At 41.4% G+C, this 25,829-nt stretch overlaps 1 protein-coding gene across 1 annotated transcript in view; it reads left to right on the top strand.

Moving 5' to 3' along the window:
- Window positions 1-25,616, top strand: part of MAP3K10 (mitogen-activated protein kinase kinase kinase 10) — a 270,585-nt gene extending 244,969 nt beyond the window's left edge. The window contains exon 10 of the mRNA XM_086938266.1: window positions 22,102-25,616. Within this exon, the coding sequence (XP_086794392.1) occupies window positions 22,102-22,520 (419 nt within the window). The 3' untranslated portion in view covers window positions 22,521-25,616. The remainder of the gene's footprint in view (window positions 1-22,101) is intronic.
- The last annotated feature ends 213 nt before the right edge of the window (window positions 25,617-25,829 follow it).

Below are 25,829 nucleotides of genomic sequence, written 5' to 3'. Positions count from 1 at the left end.
TTTCTCAAAGACTGGGTTTTGTCCGCAAAACTACGAATACATTTTCCATAAAACTCCACCATGCCAAGAAAAGAAATTAATTCATCCTTATTCTCTGGCTCTTTTACCCTGTTGATGGTATCTACCAATTCCTTTTTCGGGAAAATGCCTTGATCAGTTATTCTATGGCCCAAGTAATTTACTTCTTTCACTCCAAATTTGCACTTATTTTTCTTGAGTGTCATACCTGCATCTTCCAAGCGTTTCAGTACAGTACAAACACGATCATAATGTTCATTCATACTATTTCCATAAATAAGTAAATCGTCCTGATAGCATCTTACACCAGGTAACCCTTTTAAAATCCTAGCCATAATTCTTTAGAAGACTGAGGCTGCAGAGACGAGGCCAAAAGGCATTCTCTTATATCTGTACGTGCCCATGGGGGTGATAAATGCTGTCAAATCTTGGGAATGATCATCTAATACAACCTGATGATAGGCTGAAGCGAGATCTAATGTGGTAAAATACTTTGCTCCTTCTAACGTGCTTACCATCTCATCTATATTTGGAAGTGGAAATCTGTCAACAACCACTTCCTTGTTTAATGCTCGGAGATCAACACAGAGTCTTATCTCTCCAGTTGGTTTCTTAACTATAACTACAGGGGCCAACCATTCAGTAGCTTCAACCTGTTCAATCACATCATTCTTCAACAATTTATCAATCTGTTCCTTCACTTTCTCTTGCTCCATCAAAGGTATCCTTCTCACTTTTGCCACTATGGGTGTTGCACAGTCTCTTAATCTTATATGATGTTTATAGCCTTTCAAGCAGCCCAAACCTTCTCTGAATACTTTGGGAAATGTATTAGTTAAGTCCTCACACAATTCGTTTCCTATTTCATTCATGTCAACAGTGTCTATTTGTTGGATCTGTACTTGAGGATTAGCATTTGGATTCAACGTTACCCCAAGTTGTCCCTGATGTACCCAACCTAATAGTGTATCTCCTTTCTTTGCAACATAGATTTTTCCCACAATTTTCCTGCTCCCTAGTTCTATCTCAGCCATAAAACAACCAACCATTTTAATCGGTTTATCTGAATACCCAAGAGGCCTTACTTCTGATCTCATCATCCTTACTTTTCCTGCAAAGTGTTTGTCAAAAAGATTTTCATCAATTAAAGTGATGCGAGAGCATGAATCAAATTTGAAGTTAATCATCACATTTCCTATTTTTACATCATATTTTGGATGATCAGACATATCACTATTTATTTCAAAGGTGATAGTTCTAACTTGTGGTTGAGACTGACTCCAACGTCTCCTTGACATTTCCGGTCTAAACACTTTTGTTCTACAAAATTTTCCATAATGACCTTTTTTACCACAAACATTGCATGAAATTCTTAAAGCTGGACAAATAGGAGAGTTAGCTAAATGATCTATTTGTCCACATCTAAAACATGTAAATCTGTTACTCTGTCCCACAACATTGTTTTGAGTCATAGAATTTGATCCCAAATTTTCTTTTCTTGAATCACTTTGTGTTTCATTTTTCTCATGTTTCTTCACTTGACAAACTATTTCTTCAACTTTTGTTTCATCTTTCTTTTCAATAGTAGTTCCTTTCTCTTTTTCTTTTTTTAATTCTCCAACACACTTCATGTGTTCAACCTGTTTTGCTATAGCTAAGACCTCTTCAAGTGGTGGTTCGTCTTTCAGCCAAAGTTCCTTTCTTATTTCATCATGTGCACACCTGAGCACAAATTGATCTCTAATCCTTTCATCAAGAGTCAATCCAAAATTACATGAGGATGCTAACTTCCTTAGTGATGACACATATTCCTCCACAGTTTCATCTCTTTTCTGTTCCCTTAAACCAAAATGATAACGCTCCATAATAGTACTAATTCTTGGGAGATAATGTTTGTCTAATTGAGCAATTGCAATTTCATATTCATTTAGGTTACGTTGTTCTCCAGGAGATAAATCAGGAAGATGTTCCAGCACATCCTGTCCTTCCCCTCCTAAACAATGAAGAAGTGCGAGCTTCCTTTCAGCACTTAAATTAGTTCCGCATACCCTCGCATAGTTAGCAAAAATCTTTTTCCATTTTTTCCATTTTATATTTGGTTCTCCTGGAGTATTCAAAAAGAAAGCAGGCTGAGTTACATTCTGCATTTCTTTTTTATTTTTTTATTTATGTATTAATTTATTTATTTTTTAAATATTTTATTAGTCTTCCTTAGTAATTCTCTTACAGCACTTTTCAGGTAGAAGATATTATGCTCTTTCTTTTATTATGATGTAACCTTCCTTTTATTTCCCTTTATGATGAAAATAGATTCCTTAGATTGTGTAAAAGAACTTCCAAGAATTCTTTTCCTTCAAAAGTGTTCTTTTACTCTCTGCGCATTTCTAATACATGTGATTGTCTTCACAGGATTCTTTTCACTCAGCGGACCTTTGTTCCAGCTGATTGTTGTGTAAAGAACGTTCTTTTCTTGGCTCCCGCATAGAAGGCATCCACTTTATCTGTATTCGCTTGTCTGAAGTTCACGCGTCTTTAATAAACTGAGTGCGAGCCAAACCACAGCGCGAGAGATGCAGCGCGCGTCTCTCTCAGTGTGCGCAAGCCAAGCTTTAGCGCGAGAGATGCAGCGCGCGTCTCTTAGCGCGAGAGGCACCCGTTATTTTACACGAAGTCTTTTCCTTTTAAAATACAATAAGTCTATATTTATTTTCTTTCAAAACCGCCCACCTTACTCCTCACCGCATATTTCTTTTTATTTATCCTGCCGCTGGGAATCCACCGCTTCCTTTCTCTTACTTTTCTGCCGCTGGAGGAGTAAACAATTCGTTTTTCTTTTCCTTCCTGTGTTGAGGTGATGATATGGGTTCACCCGATCGTCGCCATAATAATGTGGTGTCTTTTAAAGAATAAATGCGCAGGAACAAATATGTAGAGTTGAGGAGGTACTTTAATTAACCTCAGCCACAGGAGAAGATCATTAACTGACAGCTGGAACTCTCATGTATTCTAGAATACAAGCATGAGAAGTCCCAGCACATTAAAGGTACAGGCATAAATATACACAGGCAATATCACACCCTCTTTGACAGATCATCCAGAAGCTTTCAACACAGCAGCTAAACCAAAAAGGGTACGTTTTGGAAAATTTTGTGAAGATCCATCGAGTGGCGCTAAAGTTATTGGCAAAACAAAAATACTTTTCCTATGAAAACATTGGTCCTAACTATAACTACCTACTGGCTATTGCCAGTAGGTGATATATACACCTTATATAAACATATGACTGTGTATAATGTGTATATGTGTGTGTGTATATATATTGGTAACAATTCTAGCATGTGTATGTGTATGCATTTTTTTTATTAATATTTAAAAAAATAATTTAAGAACCAAATCCCTCCCATCTCTGCCTTTTCTTGCATTCTCTCTCACTTCAAAGCTTTCTGACTACAATGTACTCCTAAATATGCTTTCCATAATCGTACCTGCCTAGTTTTCTGCATGCAAATGAGTGCAATATGCATGTTTACACTGTTTATGAGTGACATTTTGTGTATCACATGTGACACTTTGAGAGATGTCATTTTATCAAGACTAGTTAGGAAGAAAACGTGAGTGGGCCAAAACCGCAAATCGTCCATGTATTGCAGCATCTTGATTAGAATACTGACTCCAACATAGGGCTCTTTGATGTTTCTACAGTTGTTGTACATCAGGTCCCAAAGTGCTTTGGCTCCTCTATTTGTTTAACAACATTAAATAATCAAAACTGTTTAATTCACTGTAACAACTCATCACACTCGCCGCCATTAACCTGAGAAACCTTTCAAATGTGCGTGCTGCAGCCCACTGTCATCTTCTTATCAGGAGGCCGCTGATCGTACTTCCATAAAGTGATGGATTCTGCTCTCAGTGACTAGCTTCTTCTGCTGCCCAAGGTTATTCTTTTGTTCACTTGGGGGACCCAGGAGTCTGTTGCTCTCTTGCTGAGTTGAGGAGCCAACCGGCCGACTTCTTCAATCTGGAAGAATACACAGTGCGCCCTGCGCAGTCCCACAGCAAACACCTAAACAGAGTGAGAAGTGGACTTCGTATCTGGGGGCCAACAGGTGGGACCCCGTCAGCAATGTCTCTGGCATAAGACACCTGGAAGGCTGAGGAGAAGGGGCATTGTCTGTCGACAGTACTTGAGAATGCTGGCATAGAGGTCTGGCTGCCCGGGGGCAGGTCGAGCCCGAAAAAAACATAACCTGATGATTGGCCAGTTCTCTGCTGGCCGGTCCATGATTCGCCGCGTTGCACGGCAAGGAAAACAAGCATTTGCAATGCAATAGGTCTCGCATTAAGAAAGTTTGAGCTATTGGTATTGTAAATGTCAATTTTTTTATTTATGTGTTGGTTTTAAAAATTGCGAAATTAATAGCTTTGTCATTTACATTGGCACTAGTTATAACTTTTGCAAATGTGACACTTATAGCATTTGTAAAGCAATGTGTTGTATTTTCGTGACTTACATGTATTGATATAACAAATAACATTGGCTTTTATTTTTTTAAATAATTAATACTTAAGTAACATTTATTGTAATAGCAATAGCTTAAACTTTTGTAAATAATTTATGAAGATTATGTTCAGTGTATTTTATTGTAACGAAAATCCAAGAATAGAAGTGAAATATACACATCTTTTTGCGACATTTGTAATAAAGCTTGAAACATTGAGAGAACATATTTGAACCAGGTGTTGTTGAATGGTTGCACAGATTGATGCTGTGGTGGAGCAGAGTGATGTTGTGGTGGTGACGAGTGATGCTGTGGCGTTCAGTGATGCTGTGGTGGTGAATTTGTGCCCCGCTTAAGGGGCATATTATAATTTTAGTGTGAGTTCTGCAGATTTATGCTGTATTAGTAATGCCTAATGCAGTGCTGGTGATCCGAGATGGTGTAGTGATGGTGAATGATGCTGTGTTGATGCTGTTTAATGATTTGGTGTGCTGAGTGATGCTCTAGTGGTGTTGACTAATGCCGAAATGGTATAAATGATGCTGTGTTAGTGCTCATTGACAATTGTGTGTACCTTGAGGAGAGATGGGAGAGTGGAGGGGAGAGAAGGGAAAGTGAGGAAAGAGGGGAGAAAGGGAGGAGAGTGGGGAGAGAGAGGAGAAGAGGGTAGAGGAGAGAGGAGAGAAGGGAGAGTGTGGAGAGAGATGGGAGATGGTAGAGGGGAGGGGAGAGGGTGGAGAGTGGTGAGAGGGTGGAGTGGTGAGAGGGAGGAAAGTGGTGAGAGGGAGGGTAGAGTGGGTATAGAGGGGGAGGGGAAAGTGATAGGAGAGTGAGGAGAGAGGGGAAAAAGAGAGGGTAGGGGAGAGTGATGGGGAGAGTGGTGAGAGTGCATACTGGTGAGGTGGGATGAGAGAAGACAGTTGTTATAGGGGAGAGTGATGAGGGGAAAGCGATGTGAGAGTGAGGAGATAGGGGAAAAAGAGAGGGTAGGGGAGAGTGATGGGGAGAGTGGTGAGAGTGCATACTGGTGATGTGGGATGAGAGAAGACAGTTGTTATAGGGGAGAGTGGTGAGGGGAGAGTGGTGAGGGGAGAGTGGTGAGGGGCGAGTGGTGAGGGGAGAGTGGTGAGAGGGCAGAGTGGTGAGGAGAGTGGAGAGGGGAGAGTGGTGGTGAGAGGGGAGAGTGGTGGTGAGAGGGGAGAGTGGTGGTGAGAGTGGTGAGGAGAGAAGAGAGTGGTGAGGAGAGTGGTGTTGAGAGGGGAGAGTGGTGTTGAGAGGGGAGAGTGGTGTTGAGAGGGGAGAGTGGTGGTGAGAGGGGAGAGTGGTGAGAGGGGAGAGTGGTGAGAGGGGAGGAGAGAGTCAGACCTGGAGAGAGTGAGGAGTGGGGTGAGTGAGGAGAGGCGAGAGAGGGGTGAGTGAGGAGAGAGAGAGGGATTGGAGAGGAAGTGTAGTGGTGAGTGGTGAGAGGGGAGAGGGGTGCGTGAGGAGAGGGGAGAGAGGAGTGAGTGAGGAGCGAGTGGGATTTGAGAGAGGGAGGGGAGAGTGGTGAGAGGGGAGAGGCGAGGGGAGAAAGGGGAGAGAATGAGGGGTGAGTGAGAAGAGAGGGGGAGGGAAGGTTGAGGAGAGAGGGAAGATTGAGGGGGAGAGTTATTTTTCACTTTTCAAAAAGCCTTTTAAATAAATTTCTCAACCTTTTTTTTTTATTTGCACCTTTCTAACCAGTCCTTGGTTCGAGGGCAGCTAAGGTATGCACTTCCTGGAGATGAGCATATGATTTATGAGGAATTTGTGCTGGACTTGATAGCCATGTTATTGCGTCTTTTATCAGTTGCTGGAAACTTCCCTGTTATGGAGCCCCCATGTTTGTCCGGTATGAAAGTGAGTTTTACCATCTTCTAAGCCCCTTGCCAAAGCCTTACCGTTGTAAGCTCCACATAGGCAGCGTTGAATTTTCTTTGTGCCTACATATTTAATGCACGTGCAACAAAAAACTTGCGCTGCAGACAGACTGAGTGTTTCTTATACCTACATGTTTGATGCCTGGGGGAAATACACCCCCACTGGGCTGAATATTGTTAAAGAGATCCCTAAAACTCTTATTAGCCAAAAAACCATCACATGCATATTCTCTAGTCAATGTTAAAGATTGTGAAGGCTAGCGCGCATCTTTGGACAAAGCCTTTAGTGATGTTTGAAAACTAAACAAGAAGAACTGTACAGTATTTATCTCGAACTCGCACATATCAAAATGCCAGCATTACCGTTGCTTCTTTCTGCTTCTGCCGCCTCCTCCGGTCCCTGCAGCAGCCGTGCAGCACAAATAAGTAATAATTACAGTCACCGCGACCTGGAAAAGCTGCCTCCTTCAGCCAGGGTCACAAAGCTCTCTGGCCACTTCCCTCGGAAAGCTGAATATGGCACTCATAGCTGTGGAGCAAGTCCCGGCGTTAACCTTGCTAAAGAAAGACGAAAGCGGGCGCCGCGCAAATAAAATATATAGCGTGGTGCCATTGCCTAATAAAGTTATGCGCATGGCAGCCCTTGAAGGGCCATGCTGATAAAGAAAAAAATCTTAAGCAAGGAAATAAAAAACACAAGAAGACTAAAGCTGTCGCCGTGCTACAACATATAGCGCGGCGCCCGTGGTTCTTAAAGTTATGCTCATGGCAGGTCAGGAAAGGGCACCATGCCGATAAAAAAACACAATAATGGACAAAACCGGGCTTGCTAAAACATACAGCGTGACGCCCGTGTCAAGACAGGAAGCATCAATTTAAAAAAAAAACAAGGAGGAGTGGCGGGTGGCGGTGCGCGATACTGATGGTGGGTGGCAGTAGGGATGATGGTGGGGGCATGACACAGACGTGCACCGATATTCAGCATAACATTAAAACCTAGTTAATTATACACAAGAAGAACTGTACAGCATGTATCTCGAACCTCGCACATATCACGTGGAAGGAGGGAACAGGGAGAACAGGGGAATGAAGAGGATCTTACATAATGCCTGGAGTGGGAGACTGATGTGGGAAAACCGGGTTCGAGCCAGCACTGATACCTTTGGAGTGCGGGTACAAAAGTAAACAAGCTCTTGGCATTGCTGTGGGGAGGGGGGGAGGAGAAATGCGAGACACGGCCGTGAAAAGTGTGAAGCGGGGGAGCGGATTCTTTTGAAGTGAAGCTAAGCTCTCGGAGGCAGGAGGCTCGGGCAAGCGTGTGCAGGAGCACATGCACTCGATGAAATCCGCAATGGTTTCAGAGCTTCGTTTAGCCTCTATATCTCTCGCCAGCAATACGCAAGGGCATTGGCAGGCGAGACCTAAAAACTAAACTGCTGCCTCTGTGTTTGGCTACCTGCTGGCTCATTCAATCTTCTCTATCTGCAGTCACAGGGATGGTGCAGACTACCGGAAAAACTAGGCAAGGCGTCGCCTGGATCCACATGTGCCGCTGTCTATTCGGCAAGGCTGTTCATGTGGTCTAGCTACAATCTCAGAGGCCGGACTCCGATTTGGCCATGGTGGTGCACTGTGACCTTAACACAGCCGGCAGCGTTTTGTTTGGGCAGTCTAGTTAATATGATAAATATTCTATTCATTCAGCAGAGCAAGCCAATTTTAACGCACTACTTGGAAGGTTGCAGCTCATTAAGAGTGGTCCCCAGGGGCATCGTAAATGCGTGACTAATGCATTTCAGTGCAGTGTTGGGAACAGCAGTATTAAAATGCGTTTGTCTATTTCATGATGCGTGCTACTTGGCAGGGCTGCATACTCTTCAGTCTTTCTATCCGATTCATCCAACAGGTGCAATTATCCATGTTATACCTGCTGCTCAGCCAGTATGAGTGTGCTGTGTGGAATGTTGGTGCATGGTGCGTGGAATGTTAGGGTGCCTGTGAGGTGCTTGAGTTTGAGTAGGAGTATGGGCTGAGCAGCAGGGACGCTGCTCTTGGTGGGACTTATCATTGAAGCTTATTATTGGAACTTATTACTTACCTGCAACTAGGATAAACCATCTGGTATTTAATCTACACCTCATTTCAACAGTCCATCTCCCCTTTTAAAAATGCACTTCAATTAACCTACATTTCTAGAGTAAATTAATGAGATCTCAAGACCACAAACGTAAGACGAGTGGTCCTACAAGGAAAAGGAAGCACATATTACTTATCTACTACCTATATACCTCTTGTATAGGGTTCCGGAGTAGCGTGTTTCTCGACGTAAAGCATTTCAACCCCTTGCCCAGCGGTAGGAAGCACTATATAAATACTATTTACTACTTATTAACATTGTCGTCTGGGATTTTGCAGTCTTATTCATACCCTTGATGCGTAGATCCGTTGGGCAGTAAGAGTCGGGCCGGACCGGGCATCGAGCGTTTCCCCAGGAGGCTGGAAGGGTGGGGCCCTGTTTAGTTACTGGGGGACGATTTTGCTGTAATGCTGTAATATTGGCCCCCGTAACAGAAGCAGCAAGCAAGTACAGTTCACTCAATTTTGTTTCCGATCTCCCGGGGGTCAGCCAGTGCTTCACACTTGCACACGCCCTCCTCGCTTCCAAACTCCTCTCACAGTGGTCAGACCCGCTCAATTTGCACCAACCTGGTCTGACAAAATTGTCTGGGCTGCTTTGGGTTTTCAGGCCGGACCTGGTTAGCGCCAAACACATTTTCATAAAAGTACATTTAAACCAGGGCTTTAAGTGGAATGAAAAACCTAGGGGGTCTCTCAAAGGGGCGTGGTGGATGTAATTATGGGTGTGGCTTAAATATACCTAGGGGGTCTCTCAAAGGGGCGTGGTGGATGTAATTATGGGTGTGGCTTAAATATACGCCAACTAAAAATCTGTGCTTTTGCTGCTTCTGTCATTGCATACAGATATATAATACTGATACAACAAGTAGCATTACACCTACAACAAGCCAGGGCTATTGGCTGTTGTTTGTGTAAGATAAATCAGCATCAACTATAGCTTCCTTGCAGGGGCGGATTGGCAAGGCGGGCATTCGGGAATGGGCCGAAGGGCTGGTGCCTCAGTGCCCTCTGTGGGCCGTTTTTTTTCTCCCCTGTCCCAGTCCACAGAGAGTGGACTAGGAAAGGGGAGAAAAAACCGGCCCACAGAGTGCACGGAGACAGAGACTGAGAAAATGAAAGCAGCCTCGCTGTGCGGCCAGACAGCGATTTTCAGCTGTGTGGCCTCTCCTTCACCCCTACCCTGCCAAGCAATCAAGCTGAGGCTGGGCTGGGGAGGGGTGATTGTTTGCAAGAATCGGCAAGAATCGGCCTCCCTGGGGGCCAGGTGTTTCTCAGGCCTTTGAGCCATTTGCACCTCGGCCCCCTGGCGCCCATGCAGCCCAGAAACGGTGTTAGTCTTAACACCTCACCCACAGCCCTTCACATTCAGGGCATAGTGGGCGAGGAAGAATGGGTCTTGCTGTGGGGACCTGGTGATGTTTGGAATTTTTTTGTTTTATTTATTTATTTATGCGATTTTATATAGCACGGACTTTACCCGAAGGTGTCAGAGCGCTTCACACTAGGAACAGCATTAATACATGAGGAGAAAATTATAAGTGGACAAATTACAAAAGCAAACGTTAAGTTACATGAATCAAAAGTGACAATAGTGAGCAACCAAAATACAAGAGGAGCAAACGATACATTACAGGAGGAAAAAGTGATATGTGTGCAGGTTACAAAAGCGTACAAAATACAAGTAGAGTTATAATACTGCAATAAATGGCAGACACTCCAGCACAAGAACAAACGTTACATAGGCAATGGTGGCACTTGTGCAAGTATCTAAAACAAACAAAATGTAAGAGGTAGAAAATAGTGTGTTACAAGAGAAAAGTGACTTGTGCAAGTTACAAAAGGGTACCATACACAGGTACAAGGGTAATACTACAGTAAATGGTAAACACTCAAACTGCCAGAACACACTGGGAAGGCACTTCCCATGCACCAGCTTCACCTCAGCCTCCCCCCCTGGCTACCTGGCTACCTTGGATGACCCAGAAAGCTGTGTTTTGTGCTCCCCTGCTAGGACATTTTCCCAAGGCCTGGAGGGTTGATTAATTTACTAATGGCAGGGGCCTTACCTCTGTTCATGTGCTCCTGAGCTGAAGGTCTGGGGAGGGCTGAGTAGGTTAGTAATAGCAGGGGCTTTGCTGCTTTTCAGGTGCTCCTGTGCTGGAGGGCTGGAATAATTTTGTGACAAAAAGGGGCCTTGCTATTTTTTTTAGTTGCTCAGCATGTAGGCCATTGTCACCTTGGCCCTGTGTCGTGTGCAAGAACAGTATCCTCCCACTTTCATTCCTTGTCTGTGCAAATGGTGTTTCATGAAAGGGCACGCCCCTTGAATGTGGGCCACGCCCCTTAAATATGGGCCACGCCTCTTGAATGTGGGCCACTTTTTTCGTCCGTGCCCGGGCCGAATTGTGATCCCAATCCGACCCTGCTTCCTTGTATAGAATACTGAAAATGCTTCCGTTCTGAAATGATGAGACTGAAAGTACTATGGGAGTCTCTGTGAAGTTACCTCAAAGGCAGTGAAGGGTGGTACTGCTGCAGAGGTAAGATTATTTTTTTTCACCCTGAGGGCGAAAAGGGAGAGCCCGATAGAGACCCGGTTCGGCACCTGCTTTATATGACCCAGCCCACTCAAAGCCCTGATTAAAACCATACATACATAACTTGTCTGAGATGTTATTCTGAGAACATGGAAACCACTTCTCTCATTAAACCTCACCGGGCATGCTGGATTGCCCTCCGAGTGACTGTTGACAGAATCCAGTTTATTTCCTTTGGTGTAACATTTTTACAGTCGGAAAGCCTTTTGGTCTTTTAGTGCCACCTGCAGGGAAGTTGTGGTACTAACGAAATTCTTTCAAACTCAGTGAAGCAGTGGGAAAAAAAATCTCTGTTAAAAGCAAACTTAGTTGTCTGTCATCTGCCCATCACCGAAGTCCACATAGTCTTTATATAAGGGTTATACAGCAATATGGAAACAACATCTGAAGTTGAGCCATTTTTTGCAAAATCAGCTCAGTTTTTCATGTCAGTGGTTTTAGTACAGCTCAAAAATCTTCTTGCCCACGGCTTTTCGTCATATCTCGATTCTGGGGGTATATCCGTTGACGAATGGCTTGAGAGGGATGTTTTTTTTTATATATATATATTATTTTTTTTTTTACTTTCGGGTGGTTAGTTTCTAGTAACCCCGGTGTAACTATGGAATAAAGTGGAGCCATTGCGATGTAGTTTCTGTAAGTTAGAATTTACTCGAAAGATGGTGGCCCTCCTGCATTATAACAATAGTTCCCTGTAGATGAAGTTAGTCTATTTAACATCCATTTCATAAATTTACGTACCACCTACAGCAGTTTGCAGGGTTGGATTGGGATAAAAAATGTTCCCCGGGCACGCAAAAAAAAAAGTGTTCCACATTTCCATATTGCCTTTCCGCAGACCACTGCTTCGGTGAATGTTTATAAAGAGGAGGGGTCTCTGACAGAGGCATGTTTATTTAACTTTACTTAAATAAAAAAAATGCATAGATTAGTTCACTCTGGTGAAACAAACCTGAAAACAAGTGAGGCCACTTATGCTCAGGCCCCCTGCCCCCTGCTCCCCGCTCAATATACATACAATAATTGGCCGGCCCATTGAGAGAAAGGGAGTGACACCTCTGCCTGGTGATAAAAAGGAGGTAATGGACGCCCATCTGCCTCCAGAAAGGCCACTCAGGCACCCAATGGCCCCCTGGCGTCATCTCAACAAAATAGACACTGTCCAAATTGGCCCAACAGGCTGCCCAAAAAAGCAGACCCAGTTGGAACTCGGATACCACCCCCTCTGCCATTGCCAGAACGCCCGCCTTACCAATCGGACCCTGGCAGTTTGCCATCAACAGCACTTATTAACACGAATTAGCATTTGCGATATGCCATTGGGCACAGTTGATTCCAGGCTTTGTCCATGTCTGCATCTGGAATAGCTGTGGATTTGCTTTACCTTCAACAGCATCATCACCTGCCCTCTCACCAATCAGACTAAAGACAGCTCACCCACTATCAGGCTGTTCTGGAGCAATATCTAACTATACTGAGCTTGAGTGAGGCTCAAACTTATTGTTGATCTAGGGCAGCGGTTCTTAATCTGTGGTGCCCAAACTTTGGGGGTGCACGACACCTAAACAAGGGGGTCCACAACTGTTTAGGAAATTAAGTAAAGTTAGCAGAATAGTTAAGTTTACATAAAAAATAAAAAAGCAAACTTGAAAATGTGAAATTTTAAAATGCTCTAAAAATGTGGAAGAATTTGCAATTGGATGCTAAAAATTTTGTTTTTATCTGCATGGACGATGTTTTACTCGCATGCATTAGGAGCAAAAAAGACAACGCGATGTTCTAGAGTTTAGCATTTCACTTAATTAAACAAAAATCAAGAACCAAATATTGGGAAGCTCAACTATTCCTGTTGAAAATCAAATTTCGATTTTTCTATATTTGTGAATTGAATAAAAAAATTATTCATGTGTGTCATTTCATGTATACCTATTCTGTATTTGTTTATTGTTTTGAGATTCAAATCATAAAAATGACTTAGGCCGGGGTTACCCGGCTTCCACTAATGACTCAGTGGAAGTCCCTGGATTCCAGTAATGATTCTGTGGTGGTCCAGTGAAGTCAAACGTATAAGAACCATGTATCCAGGTATTCAGTGGTTCAGGAAAATTGTGGGTGTAATATTACCAGTGATTCGGAAATATTAGTGACTCCCTATTGCCACTAAGTACCAATGTTGGCCTAGTATCATCAGTGGTTCAGTAACATAGTTGGCCTGTTTTCAGCGGCTCATTACCAGCGTTGGTCCAGTATCGCCATTGGCTCGGTACCAATGTTGGTTTAGTACCACCAGTAGCTCAGTATCATTGTCCATCTAGTTTCATCAGTGTCTCTAATATGATTAAATAGAAACTTTGGCCCTGAGCACATACATATGAGTGTCAAAAAATTTGTATCCAAAATAATCTTCACGCCTTTAATCTTGTTTTCAGGCAGATTTCATTTTATTCATGTAGTCACATCAGCCTCACACCAGCCAACACGTGTTTCGTCTTCTGGTTCATGTCACCCGACAACTTCTTCAGGGCTGTCAAAAGTTTAGGTTAGCCTCTAGTAGTAGTAATAACTTTATTCGGTAGCCAGGTACCATCAAATTATACAAATACATAACATTACAATAATTATATCAAAGTGCATTTTAAAATATCTTCCATCACAATTCAATTTCCCCCTTTAAAAAACAAATGGAGATAGAGGCTATCCAAAATTCCTTCCCTTCCATTGTTGCTAGCACGTAAAAGCAGAAGCTGTGGACAGGCTACGCTATGTGCAAATAGGTAAAACACTTTAAGACATGTAAAACTTACCTTTCGACTTGGTACATAAAATACATAAAGTTATCACAATTACAACCAAATAATGATTACAAAAGAGTTGATATAGCACTAGAGATCCAATTCAACAATCTGCTACTTTTGTGCCAAACTGCCTGTGGAAATTTGCTCACAGCAACAACAACAGGAGTAGTATCGCTTTTTAAAATTCTAAAAACCACTAAATATTTCTTCACCTTCAAATTATGACCCAAGGGAATAATTCATTTCTGGCATGGGCCATGGTAATTAGAGCAGAAAAATAGTATATGTACCTCATTCTCATCTCCCAGGCCACATGCCTGGGAGATGAGGTAGATTAGTTAAAGATCTTAAGGGTAGAGTACCAAATCGGGAGCAAATATAAAGGCTTTTAGCTAAGGGAGAAGAAACAAAATCTAAGAATTCTTCAAACTGGGAAAAAGGTTTAGTATCTAAAAATCTGTTAGTCAGTGTGCCTACTTGCTGGTTATTAAGATAACTGTCTTGGATATCAACCCAGTAACTAGATTTCATAATATAAAGATCGATTTTGCTCCTATTTTTTGGGTTAGTCCATAATCTTGTTAAGCTCAGTTTATTGAGCCAATTGGAAACTTTTTTGACCCAGGATATTGACTTGGCCCCCTGGTAAAGAGCACTTCAACGAGGCAATCTCTAACACGTCTTATGTCAGCCTCTAGTATATGGTGGTCCTATCTGTTAAATCATGTTTGAGTTTCAGTCCAGGTAAGTAGATATTCATATGTCTATTGTTGACTCTTCCCGAGTGCAGGAATCCGAGTCCACCTCTATCCTTGGAGTACGTACTGGCGTTCAAGCACTAGAGGCTGACCTAAACTTTTGACAGCCCTGAAGAAGTCGTAGGGTGACTTGAACCCAAAGACGAAACATGTGTGCGCTGGTGTGAGGCTTATGTGACTACATGAATAAAATGAAGTCTTCCTAAAAACAATATTAAAGATGTGGAGATTATTTTGGATACAGAATTTTGGACACTCAAGTGTATGTGCTCAGGGCTAAAGTTTCTATTGAAGAGTATCTAGGGTGCTGGGTTGACACCCTTTCCCTTGGAGCACTACCTACATCCAGAGTTATAAAATTGGGGACACATAGACAGAGTACCGGATTGACCCATTCACCCCCCTTTTGTAGCCCTAGTAAAATGCTGGTCTTGTATTATCAGTGGCTTAATATGACCCATGATTTAGTAATATCAGTGATTCCATATCATTAGTGTTTTTTGTCAATCACTCAGTTATATCAATTGTTTGTTACAGCGCTTTAAGTAGGCCGGGTCCAGCTGGTGCTCAGCAGCGGCAGTTCTGCAAAGCAGGTGCAGAGACGGGTCTCTCGGGCTCTCCATTTTTGCCCTCAGGGTGAAACAATAAATCTTAACTCTGCAGCAGTACGAGCCTGCACTGCCTCTGAGGTCCCTTCAAAGAGGCTTGTTTTAATACTTTCACAGCGTCTCTTCATTTCAAAACTGAAGTATTTTCAATATTCTATGCTGCAAAGCCATAGTTGTTACTTATTTATCTTACACAACTAACAACCACTGGCAAAGCAAATAGTCCTGGTTTGTTGTAGATGTAATGTTGTTTGTTGTAGTATAGATCTGGATGCAATAACAGAAGCAGCAAAATACCAGTGGGGCTGCACACTAATCTAAACTGAAAAGGTAAGGATGCCTTCAAGGGAATTTGTTTTGTGCGTATTTAGTAATTTGGACTCATTTTAAAAGGATGAATTCATAATCCTTAATGGGAACAAATCAAATGCTATTGGGCTCTGATTCAATATAAACTTAATTTTGTCAAGATACAACATACAAACAAAACACGAGGTGTATTAGAAAACTATACTTTTATAAAAAAAAATGTTTTTAAATGAGACACTTCATATACAGTTAAGTGAATAAACAAAGAATAGGCCTGTGGGTACACACATAAATAAATCAATACGTGACTCAACAGAACCTAAAAGACACCTATCCCCAGATACATTGAATAAAACAAGACAGGGATAAGATGTAGGGTCGACGTTTCGGTTTCCTAAGAGTTATTTGTAGAAACCATCTTCAGGACTGTTGTCAATTGAGATCTGTATAGAGATATTGTAATCTGAAATAAAAATATTTACAATTACAAATCTACACTAATCATATCTTTTCATTCCACCTCGGTGACATAACACAAAACACATTTATGAAACACTAAAGACATTCAAGGAACAATGACATAGTGATATACAAAAAAAATAAAAGACATTATGAACCTAGAGTTCATTTAGAGAAAATCATTTCACCAGTAAAATATATACATCTTATTTAGCTCAAGCATAGTTTTGTTCAAATCAAAAAGTTGATTCTACACTGGAACATTAAGTAGTGAATCATGTAATTCATCTGTGACAGATTCAATGACCCTGTAACACTGATGCTGATATTTATTCAAAAGAAATAACTTTGACAGTTTATGTTGTCGTGGTCCTATAATTTTATCGAAATCTGTAACCACCTGAATGTAACAATTAGAAAATCATTGTCATTCATAACTCATTTGTAATTTAAACATGATAGTTTGGAAGCAAACATAAGGATAAACGAATAAACATGTTTTAAGTAGACACTGCCCTTTCGATATCGTGCGGATGTTATATGAAACCAAAGGGATTGGATATCAATAAACAGTTACCTCACTTCCTAATGCTGCCGGAATGTGATGGCTTGGAGTGGGACAAGATGTAATGTCACAAAAGGAACCACTCCTAGATATATATATATCAAGATTATTATAGTGAAAAACCCAATTCTTAATTCTGGATTTTAAAGAGGACAGACTGGTAGTGGTTTACCTATTTGATGTATACAGCAACTTCTTGGCATTAAAAGCAAGTAGTAGACTTCACTGTGTTAATAGTGGCTTTTAGAGGTATGAGCTTGCCCGATGGACTGAAACATAAAAGGTCAGAGATATTGAGCCTGCCAGTTTATATGTTTGGTTCAATTGTACATAATATGGCTGAGACAGCGAGCGGATCACATACCTTTAAATCATCAATATGGTGACTTGAATCGTGACTCCAAGTAAAAGAACGATGTACTGTAAATACACAGTGGAGTAGTATCAAATCTTGCCAAACATGAAGAGTCAATTTCAGGGCAGATATTTAGACAGTCATGTGGCGAAAATCTAAAGAGTAATGAAAGTATCAACACGTCAATATCTTAGTCTACCACAGAGATATTATCCATATCGTAATTACTAGTTGTAAGCTTACTTACTGACCAAGAACGTTCTGTAACCAATATATATATTGTTGATTGTCTTTATACATATCAAAAAGCACACAGGATGTTTGATATCAACCTGTATCATGTTGGACTTTTTATGATGTCAGTCAAGTACTTATAACAAATAGGATAAGCTATATAATAAATATGTTTAGCTGCGGATGTTCTATGAGTAAATACCAAGTTATAGATCACCCATTTTCTTCATGTATTCCTAATCTTATAAAACATAGATGCGAGGATCTTCTTTGGCCCGCACCTGACTATAATATCTATATCCATGTTGTTGGTTGATCCGAAAATCAGATTCATATATTTTTAGCTCGATCGAGTATACTTAGAGCTGTTTTGACTAGCTCAATATGGCCGCCAAAAACGCAGTCCTGTTTCTAGCTCCAAACGCTTTATATCACGGAGCGCGGGGCAGTGAATACCTGTCCCGTATCGACTACACGCTGCGCTGCATTCTGTTCGTTATTAGGTAAGACCGGAATTAAGAATCCCCGTGCTGATAAAATCTTACTTAGCACCTCATTTGGTATACTGCGTCATTGACGCCCTGATACCTGTCATTTCTTTTTAGTTTGTCGCCCCATGACGTGACGAATCGCCGCTCTGAAATTAATTTTCTATATGCGGCAAGATAAATTCGACCTTGGCTTGGCATCCATTCTGGTCCAAAAGGATAGTGCATTATAATCTACAATTGCTACTTTTACTGGGTAAGCTTACAACTAGTAATTACGATATGGATAATATCTCTGTGGTAGACTAAGATATTGACGTGTTGATACCTTCATTACTCTTTAGATTTTCGCCACATGACTGTCTAAATATCTGCCCTGAAATTGACTCTTCATGTTTGGCAAGATTTGATACTACTCCACTGTATTTACAGTACATCGTTCTTTTACTTGGAGTCACGATTCAAGTCACCATATTGATGATTTAAAGGTATGTGATCCGCTCGCTGTCTCAGGCATATTATGTACAATTGAACCAAACATATAAACTGGCAGGCTAAATATCTCTGACCTTTTATGTTTCAGTCCATCGGGCAGGCTCATACCTCTAAAAGCCACTATTAACACAGTGAAGTCTACTACTTGCTTTTAATGCCAAGAAGTTGCTGTATACATCAAATAGGTAAACCACTACCAGTCTGTCCTCTTTAAAATCCAGAATTAAGAATTGGGGTTTTCACTATAATAATCTTGATATATATATATCTAGGAGCGGTTCCTTTTGTGACATTACATCTTGGCCCACTCCAAGCCATCACATTCCGGCAGCATTAGGAAGTGAGGTAACTGTTTATTGATATCCAATCCCTTTGGTTTCATATAACATCCGCACGATATCGAAAGATCAGTGTCTACTTAAAACATGTTTATTCGTTTATCCTTATGTTTGCTTCCAAACTATCATGTTTAAATTACAAATGAGATATGAATGACAATGATTTTCTAATTGTTACATTCAGGTGGTTACAGATTTCGATAAAATTATAGGACCACGACAACATAAACTGTCAAAGTTATTTCTTTTGAATAAATATCAGCATCAGTGTTACAGGGTCATTGAATCTGTCACAGATGAATTACATGATTCACTACTTAATGTTCCAGTGTAGAATCAACTTTTTGATTTGAACAAAACTATGCTTGAGCTAAATAAGATGTATATATTTTACTAGTGAAATGATTTCCTCTAAATTAACTCTAGGTTCATAATGTCTTTTATGTTTTTTGTATATCACTATGTCATTGTTACTTGAATGTTTTTAGTGTTTCATAAGTGTGTTTTGTGTTATGTCACCGAGGTGGAATGAAAAGATATGATTAGTGTAGATTTGTAATTGTAAATATTTTTATTTCAGATTACAATATCTCTATACAGATCTCAAATGACAACAGTCCTGAAGATGGTTTCTACAAATAACTCTTAGGAAACCGAAACGTCGACCCTACATCTTATCCCTGTCTTGTTTTATTCAATGTATCTGGGGATAGGTGTCTTTTAGGTTCTGTTGAGTCACGTATTGATTTATTTATGTGTGTACCCACAGGCCTATTCTTTGTTTATTCACTTATCTGTATATGAAGTGTCTCATTTAAAAAAATGTTTTTGATAAAAGTATATTTTTCTAATACACCTCCTGTTTTGTTTGTATGTTGTATGTTGTGTCTTGACAAAATTAAGTTTATATTGAATCAGAGCCCAATAGCATTTGATTTGTTCCCATTAAGGATTATGAATTTATCCTTTTAAAATTAGTTCAAATTACTAAATACGCACAAAACAAATTCCCTTGAAGGCATCCTTACCTTTTCAGTTTAATTACCCAAGCCCTCAAGGGTTTTCTTGGGTCGCTCACTTTTTGTAAAGCACAGTAATCTAAGCACATATTTTTAGTTCACTTGTTTTTAAGCCACACCCTTAATTACATTTTCCACGCCCATTTGAGATACCCACTAATTTTTTCATCCCACTTAAAGCACTGGTTTGGTATCCCTACTGCTTGTTGTCAGTAGTGATGAGTGAGAAGCCAGGCAAGTAAACACTGCTACATAAAGCAGGAACTGCTTATATAGAGGCAGAGAAGCGTGAATGGTAGGAGGAGCAGTTGTTCTTTTCTCCACCCCAGGCAATGTTCTCGATGTAAATTGTTTGCTTTATATCACTTTCTGTTTGTTGGTCCTTTAGTTTCCTAGGTGCCTGTGAGGGATGTTTTGTGGTTTAATTCCTGTGGGGTCCCAAATGCTTGCCCCGACTCAAAAGAAATGGGGGGTGGGGGAGAGTTGGACTTTGTAGTGGGGTTTAGCCTTTGTTTCCTGTTGTCCGAGCCCCTTCTTCACACTCTAGTGTCTGAATCCGCGTGAGGCCCCAAACTGTACCTGTTCAGATCTGGGGCCCGTCACACCCACCCAAAAGAGGTAAGTCACTCCCTTGAAGGACGTCAACCCGGTCCATCTTCCTCACATGTGCGAATATGCTCCTCCTCGCTGCAGTCGTTGCTTTTTTAGAGATGGATAAACCATTTCATTACTACACAGCCCTCTTCAGTGCAGCCTCTCTTATTCATGGCCATAGGCCACTATGGGGTCCTGCAGGGGCCTCCGGGCACACTCCGTCTCCAGCCTCTTCTCTCTCTCTCCCCCTCTCTCTCCTCTCTCCCTCTCCCTCTCCCCCTCTCCCTCTCCCTCTCCCTCTCCCACTCTCCCTCTCCCTCTCCCCTCTCTCTCCTCTCTCTCTACCTCCCTCTACCTCGCTGTCCCTCTCCCTCTCCCTCTCCCTCTCCCTTTCCCTCTCCCCCTCTCCCTCTCCCACTCCCTCTCCCTCTCCCCTCTCTCTCCTCTCTCTCCTCTCTCTCTACCTCCCTCTACCTCGCTGTCCCTCCCTCTCCCTTTCCCTCTCCCTCTCCCTCTCCCTCTTCCTCTCTCACCCTCTCTTCCTCCCTCTCCCCCTCACTCCCTCCCTCACTCCCTCCCTCTCTCTCTCTCCCTCACTCCCTCTCTCTCTCTCCCTCCCTCTCTCTATCCCTCCCTCTCTTCTCTATCTCTCTCTCCCTCTCTATCTCTCTCCTCCTCTCTCCCTCCCTCCCTCCCTCTCTCCTCCTCTCTCTCTCGCTCTTTTTCGCTTTCGCTCTCTCTCTCTCTCCCCTTCTCTGTCTGGGCAAAGCACGTGCCCGGTCGGCCCTCTGTAAAGCAGGATTACAGGCGGTTCTGGGGTGGCCTCCGAGAGCAGCGCAGGAGTGAGACTTAATTATGACTGGCTTGGACAGGAAAGGTAGGTATCGAACTCTAGCCATGAGTGGTGTGGTTGTGCGGTGGTGAGCAACGTGGGGTGCACCTATGCTGGTGTATGAGGGTTTGCCTAACATTTTTAGAAGTATGTTGATCCTTCTTTGAACACATATATAGGATGAATAAGAAGTCTCATAGATGCGGATAATTTCTTTGGGTACACTTATCATTTTGTCAGTATCATCATACCTGAACAGAACATTGTGTCATGGAACCTAAAAAATAAAACAATTAAAATGGCTCATAAAAAAAGTGAATACATCCAGCAAAATCGCAGAAGACCTATAATAGATGTGGGAGGGGGTGTTGAATTAGTATCAGCTTGTGCATTCCAGGAAAAATTGAGATAATGGCAAAGACTGATGCAAGTGGTTGCCATTCTCCAATCTGCACTGCAAACGGCTCTAATATTGTGCCACCTCCAAACTCCACTGCCGCCTACCAATTCCATGCTATTTTTGTGTATGCTACGTCATGAGATTTCCATGCATCTATTGATTTCCCACTATCACCTGTGAACGCTCTGCAGTTGCTGTCTTCTAATGCCCCATCTCTGCTAGTCTATTAATTCTAGAAGGTCTTACTCCTTCTTGACCATGATGTCCTATTATTAATTCTCTCGCAAATCTTCTGCTCCTGAAAGCATGCATTGGTACTCTTCTCCTCTACCGGTCCGTTTACTCCTTCCGCATAATTTTTATCCATCTTTCTCCTACCTCTAATACATTGGGTCACCATTTTATGCCATGGTATTTTGTGAATACTTAATGAATTAGCTTCATTACAATACTGCAGAACAGCAGGTCTTTCACTTTCTTCTTCTTGAATGGATGTTTTCACCTACTTCAGCCAATGGTTGCACTGACTTGAACAGTGACTTGTATTATTTGCAATGCACTTCCATATTATTCTGTTTTACTGTGAAGACTGTATGAGTATACTGTTTTGTCATTAGCATATAGTAATAATCAATGATCATTTCACTATATGTTCTTTAGCTAAATATCCTAACACTCGGTCATTCTTCTTTCTCCAGGTTGGAATCAGACAGAAGTCCCCCGTTTACCAGAACCCCACTCTGTGTTCCCTCCGCCTTTCCGACGTAAAGTTCCTGAGAAGGAGTCCATGGTCGAGAGGCCAAAGACACTAGAGTTTGCGCCTCGGCCAAGGCCTTCTGCCAATAAGCCCAAGCTAGATCGCTGGAAATTTGTGTCATTTGGCAAAACACAGAGCACATCCCCTAGCAGCAGCTGTGAAACACCATCAAGCAGTACCAATGAGGACAAGTTGGGCGTGCCTGCCCTCCACAAAACCGATCAAGTTGTGGTGCAGGCGACCTTGCTGGATATAGACATGGAGGGCCAGAGTCAGGACTGCACAGTTGCACTCTGTGGCACAGGTCAGCCACCAGTGCAAGACCATTCCTATGACGTTGATACTGATGTTTCTTACTGACCCTAGACTTGAGGGCATGCTTGGCCAGTTGAGCGTAAGATGAAGAACAGATGCTGCAGTTTCCTCTTAGAATGCAGTGTCTTGTGTTCCCACGTGGTATAATTGTGAATGTATTCTCATATTCTAAGGTATTACTCTCTGGAGTTCTCTTGGAAGGTCTCCTCAGGATCGGTTTCCATGTGGAAGCATAAAGGGTCAACCACTGTCGTGTTGTCTTACGAATCGAGCTTCGTAGTGTTGCCATCTGAGTGAGAAAGACTTGAGGGCACCAGTATAGAGGTGCATGAGAATCCATATGACAAACCAGGGCTGACAATGAGATGTGAAACAAATATACGTCTACCATAGGGGCATCAGTAATAACTCTTGGGGCACTATTGTTTTAGGACCAGGACTAAAATAAAAAGACACACGTCAATGCTTATCCCAGAAACTGGAATCTCTCTATGTACCACTTTTCTCACACAAACAGGGATCACTAAGTAATCTTGATGCAGGAATATCAGCTGCACATTGTGGAGCACAGCGAACGTAAAACTGGAACAACCCTAATTCCTGGAGATTTTGATGAACCCAAGCACAGCCGCAGTCTTAATCTGCAGACAGCTAGGCATCTAGAAACGAGGTGAGGGGCAACAATCTGTAGAACACTTTAAATCTTAAAAAGGGACATCCCTCATAACCCTATATATCTATATCATTATTAATTGAGCAACCTTGTAGTAAACTATTCATCTAGAAGATATGAATTTGTTATAATTCTACAAACCACCAACTGGACAATTGGCATAACGCCCAAGATCTATTTTCCATCGATGGTAAACAAGTTTCAAAACCAGTCATTTGTAGGCTGCTGGGTACTTGGATCCCCCAAGTTGGGGGGACTGCCCCATTTACATAGTCATTTAAATGCAGATGCCAATAATAACCTATTTATGACATTCAATCTTGAAACATGGGCATTAATATTAATGTCTAAGCCACCAGTAATCAAAAAATGAGGCCGTTAATAAAAGCTTTGGCCACCTATTATTCTAGAAACCATCCAAAGTGATATATCTAATCCAAAGCATTAACCGAGACCATGGCGTTAGTCCTACCTCTAGGACACAATTATTCTCATAACAGAGACATACATCCTATCCTCACTGCCAGTTGCAGTGGAATTCTGATACCTCACTGTGAAATGGATCACTAAAACTCTGGTTGAAAACGCTTTCACCTGTGAATCACTTATTAAAAAGCATCAGGCCATACATTCTAATGTGAGTTAGAATTAATTGTCAGAGTCACCAGGATTAGTTTATTAAACAAAGATAATCCGCAAACAGTCACATCAGGATTACAATACAGAGCACTAATCATCTAAAACAGATATCAAAATACAGTTACGAAGAACTGCTCATCAAGGCACGGGTTGTCAATGTTAACAAAAAAAAAGATAATTTGCAAGCAAGGGGCATAGTCATCAATGTGCCTTTTTAAAGTGCTATTCTAGAAATAAATGTTCATATCAACCTCTGGAAACCTACTCATCCTTTCTATGGAGCAATAAGCATCTTTAAGCGGGACCATGTTACTCTCTTAACTCTACCCATCTAAAACAGGGATACCCACATTAATCTTCACATCTCTAGTCATTTAGGAACAAGGAAAGTAACCTCCTTTTTGGATAACTTCTCATCAAGAAATAGAGATTGTATAATTCATATTTGCAGCACTGTTTAATCTAGCAGCCTGAATATCGAAATACATTTAGAATGCTATAGATTAGAATTGGATATCACCATTAACCCCGTGCGTGCTGCCGTCGGCCGTTGGTCGACGGGAGCACTACCTCGCTAGTGCTGCCGTCGCGGTTAAGACGTTAATTAACTTCTGAACCACTGCCTAACTAATATCAGGAACTCCTGCAGAGCTCAGCTAAATAAAAAAAAGTCAAACTAAGTTCAAGAGCACTAATAATCTTGAAATAGGAACATTGACAATGCCTTTTAAAGCACTTAAAATCATGAAACAGGGATCGCTATATTCCAAGAAGCAATACTAATGTAGATTCTTACTTCAATGTTAATGGATGAACCACTAATAATGTATCATTACCTAGGTATCTAGAATCATCATTATAAATCCTCGAGCACCTTCATGACGTAAAAACAGGGAAAAGTGATTTTTCCATGGCGTGATATTAATATTGAAACCAGAATATTTCTAATAATATTTTTAACTGGAAACAGAGATCATAAATGACAGTGTTTCTAGGAACAGTGACACAAGTATTGGCCATAGGTATAAAAGAAAGTCTGATACAAGGACCACAGTCATAACTTGCAAATCCTAAAACTGTTACAAAACTCTGTAGAGTACCATTAATGCAGTGAGGTTGTCAATTGTAGCAGAACCAATATTCATTTGGAAAGAGGGACATAAGGCGTAGAAAAGATGGCTGATGGCAACACTACATTAAGCAAGAAGTAATTCAGTGTTTTAATATAGAATTTCATCTTGGATGTGAAAATATTTTCCTTTCTGTTCCTTAGGAAGGAAACTGTATTACCTGGCATTGTTTGGACAACAGATGAGTAACTGACACATAGACCAAACATCCATGTTCCACAACATGTTAGTGCTGATAGTACAATTTTTGTTATTTTGCAGTCATAGGGGACCCTCCTTCCCCAATTTTGAATACTTGACAGGTTATTCTGCCACAAGGCCTTTCAGGGAATCAACAGGGATGTCTTTGAAGTAACATTTTTGGGTGCAAGGCACCCGGTACGAAAGTAAACACAAAGGACCAAAATATAGGAGATTACTGAAAACAAGTCTTATTTTAATTGAGGTATCCAGGTTGAATGACTCATGTTTGGGGGATAGGCTGTATTTATTATTTTAGTGGGACTTGTATTTAAGACCCCCAACATGGTTGTTCAGCGTTTAAAGAATAATTGTGAATTCTGCACAGGATGCTGTTTTGTTCAAAGTCCCTTCAATGTTTTATTTTTTTAAGTTTTATTTAAGTACCCGGAATGAAGGAGCTGTTTTTTGTTTTTTAATCTGCTCACTGATCTGAGGAATAAACATGCTTTATCCCTTTTTCTGTCTGCTTTCTTTTTCTTGAGCTAATTTGCATTTCCTTTTTTCTCTTTCAGCTTATATATATTTATTTAGTTAAATATAAGCACTAAAGTTGTTAATTACCTATTTCTTTCTAGAAAGTTTGATTACTTGGTTAAAGTGAAAATATTGTCAGACCCTGTTACCAAACACCACGAGAGCTGTAAAGATTTAATATCGCAAAGAGCGGCC

This window comes from Lissotriton vulgaris, chromosome 9, assembly GCF_964263255.1.
Source record: "Lissotriton vulgaris chromosome 9, aLisVul1.2, whole genome shotgun sequence".
Classification (NCBI taxonomy): domain Eukaryota; kingdom Metazoa; phylum Chordata; class Amphibia; order Caudata; family Salamandridae; genus Lissotriton; species Lissotriton vulgaris.
This window is presented reverse-complemented; position numbering and strand designations above follow the sequence as displayed.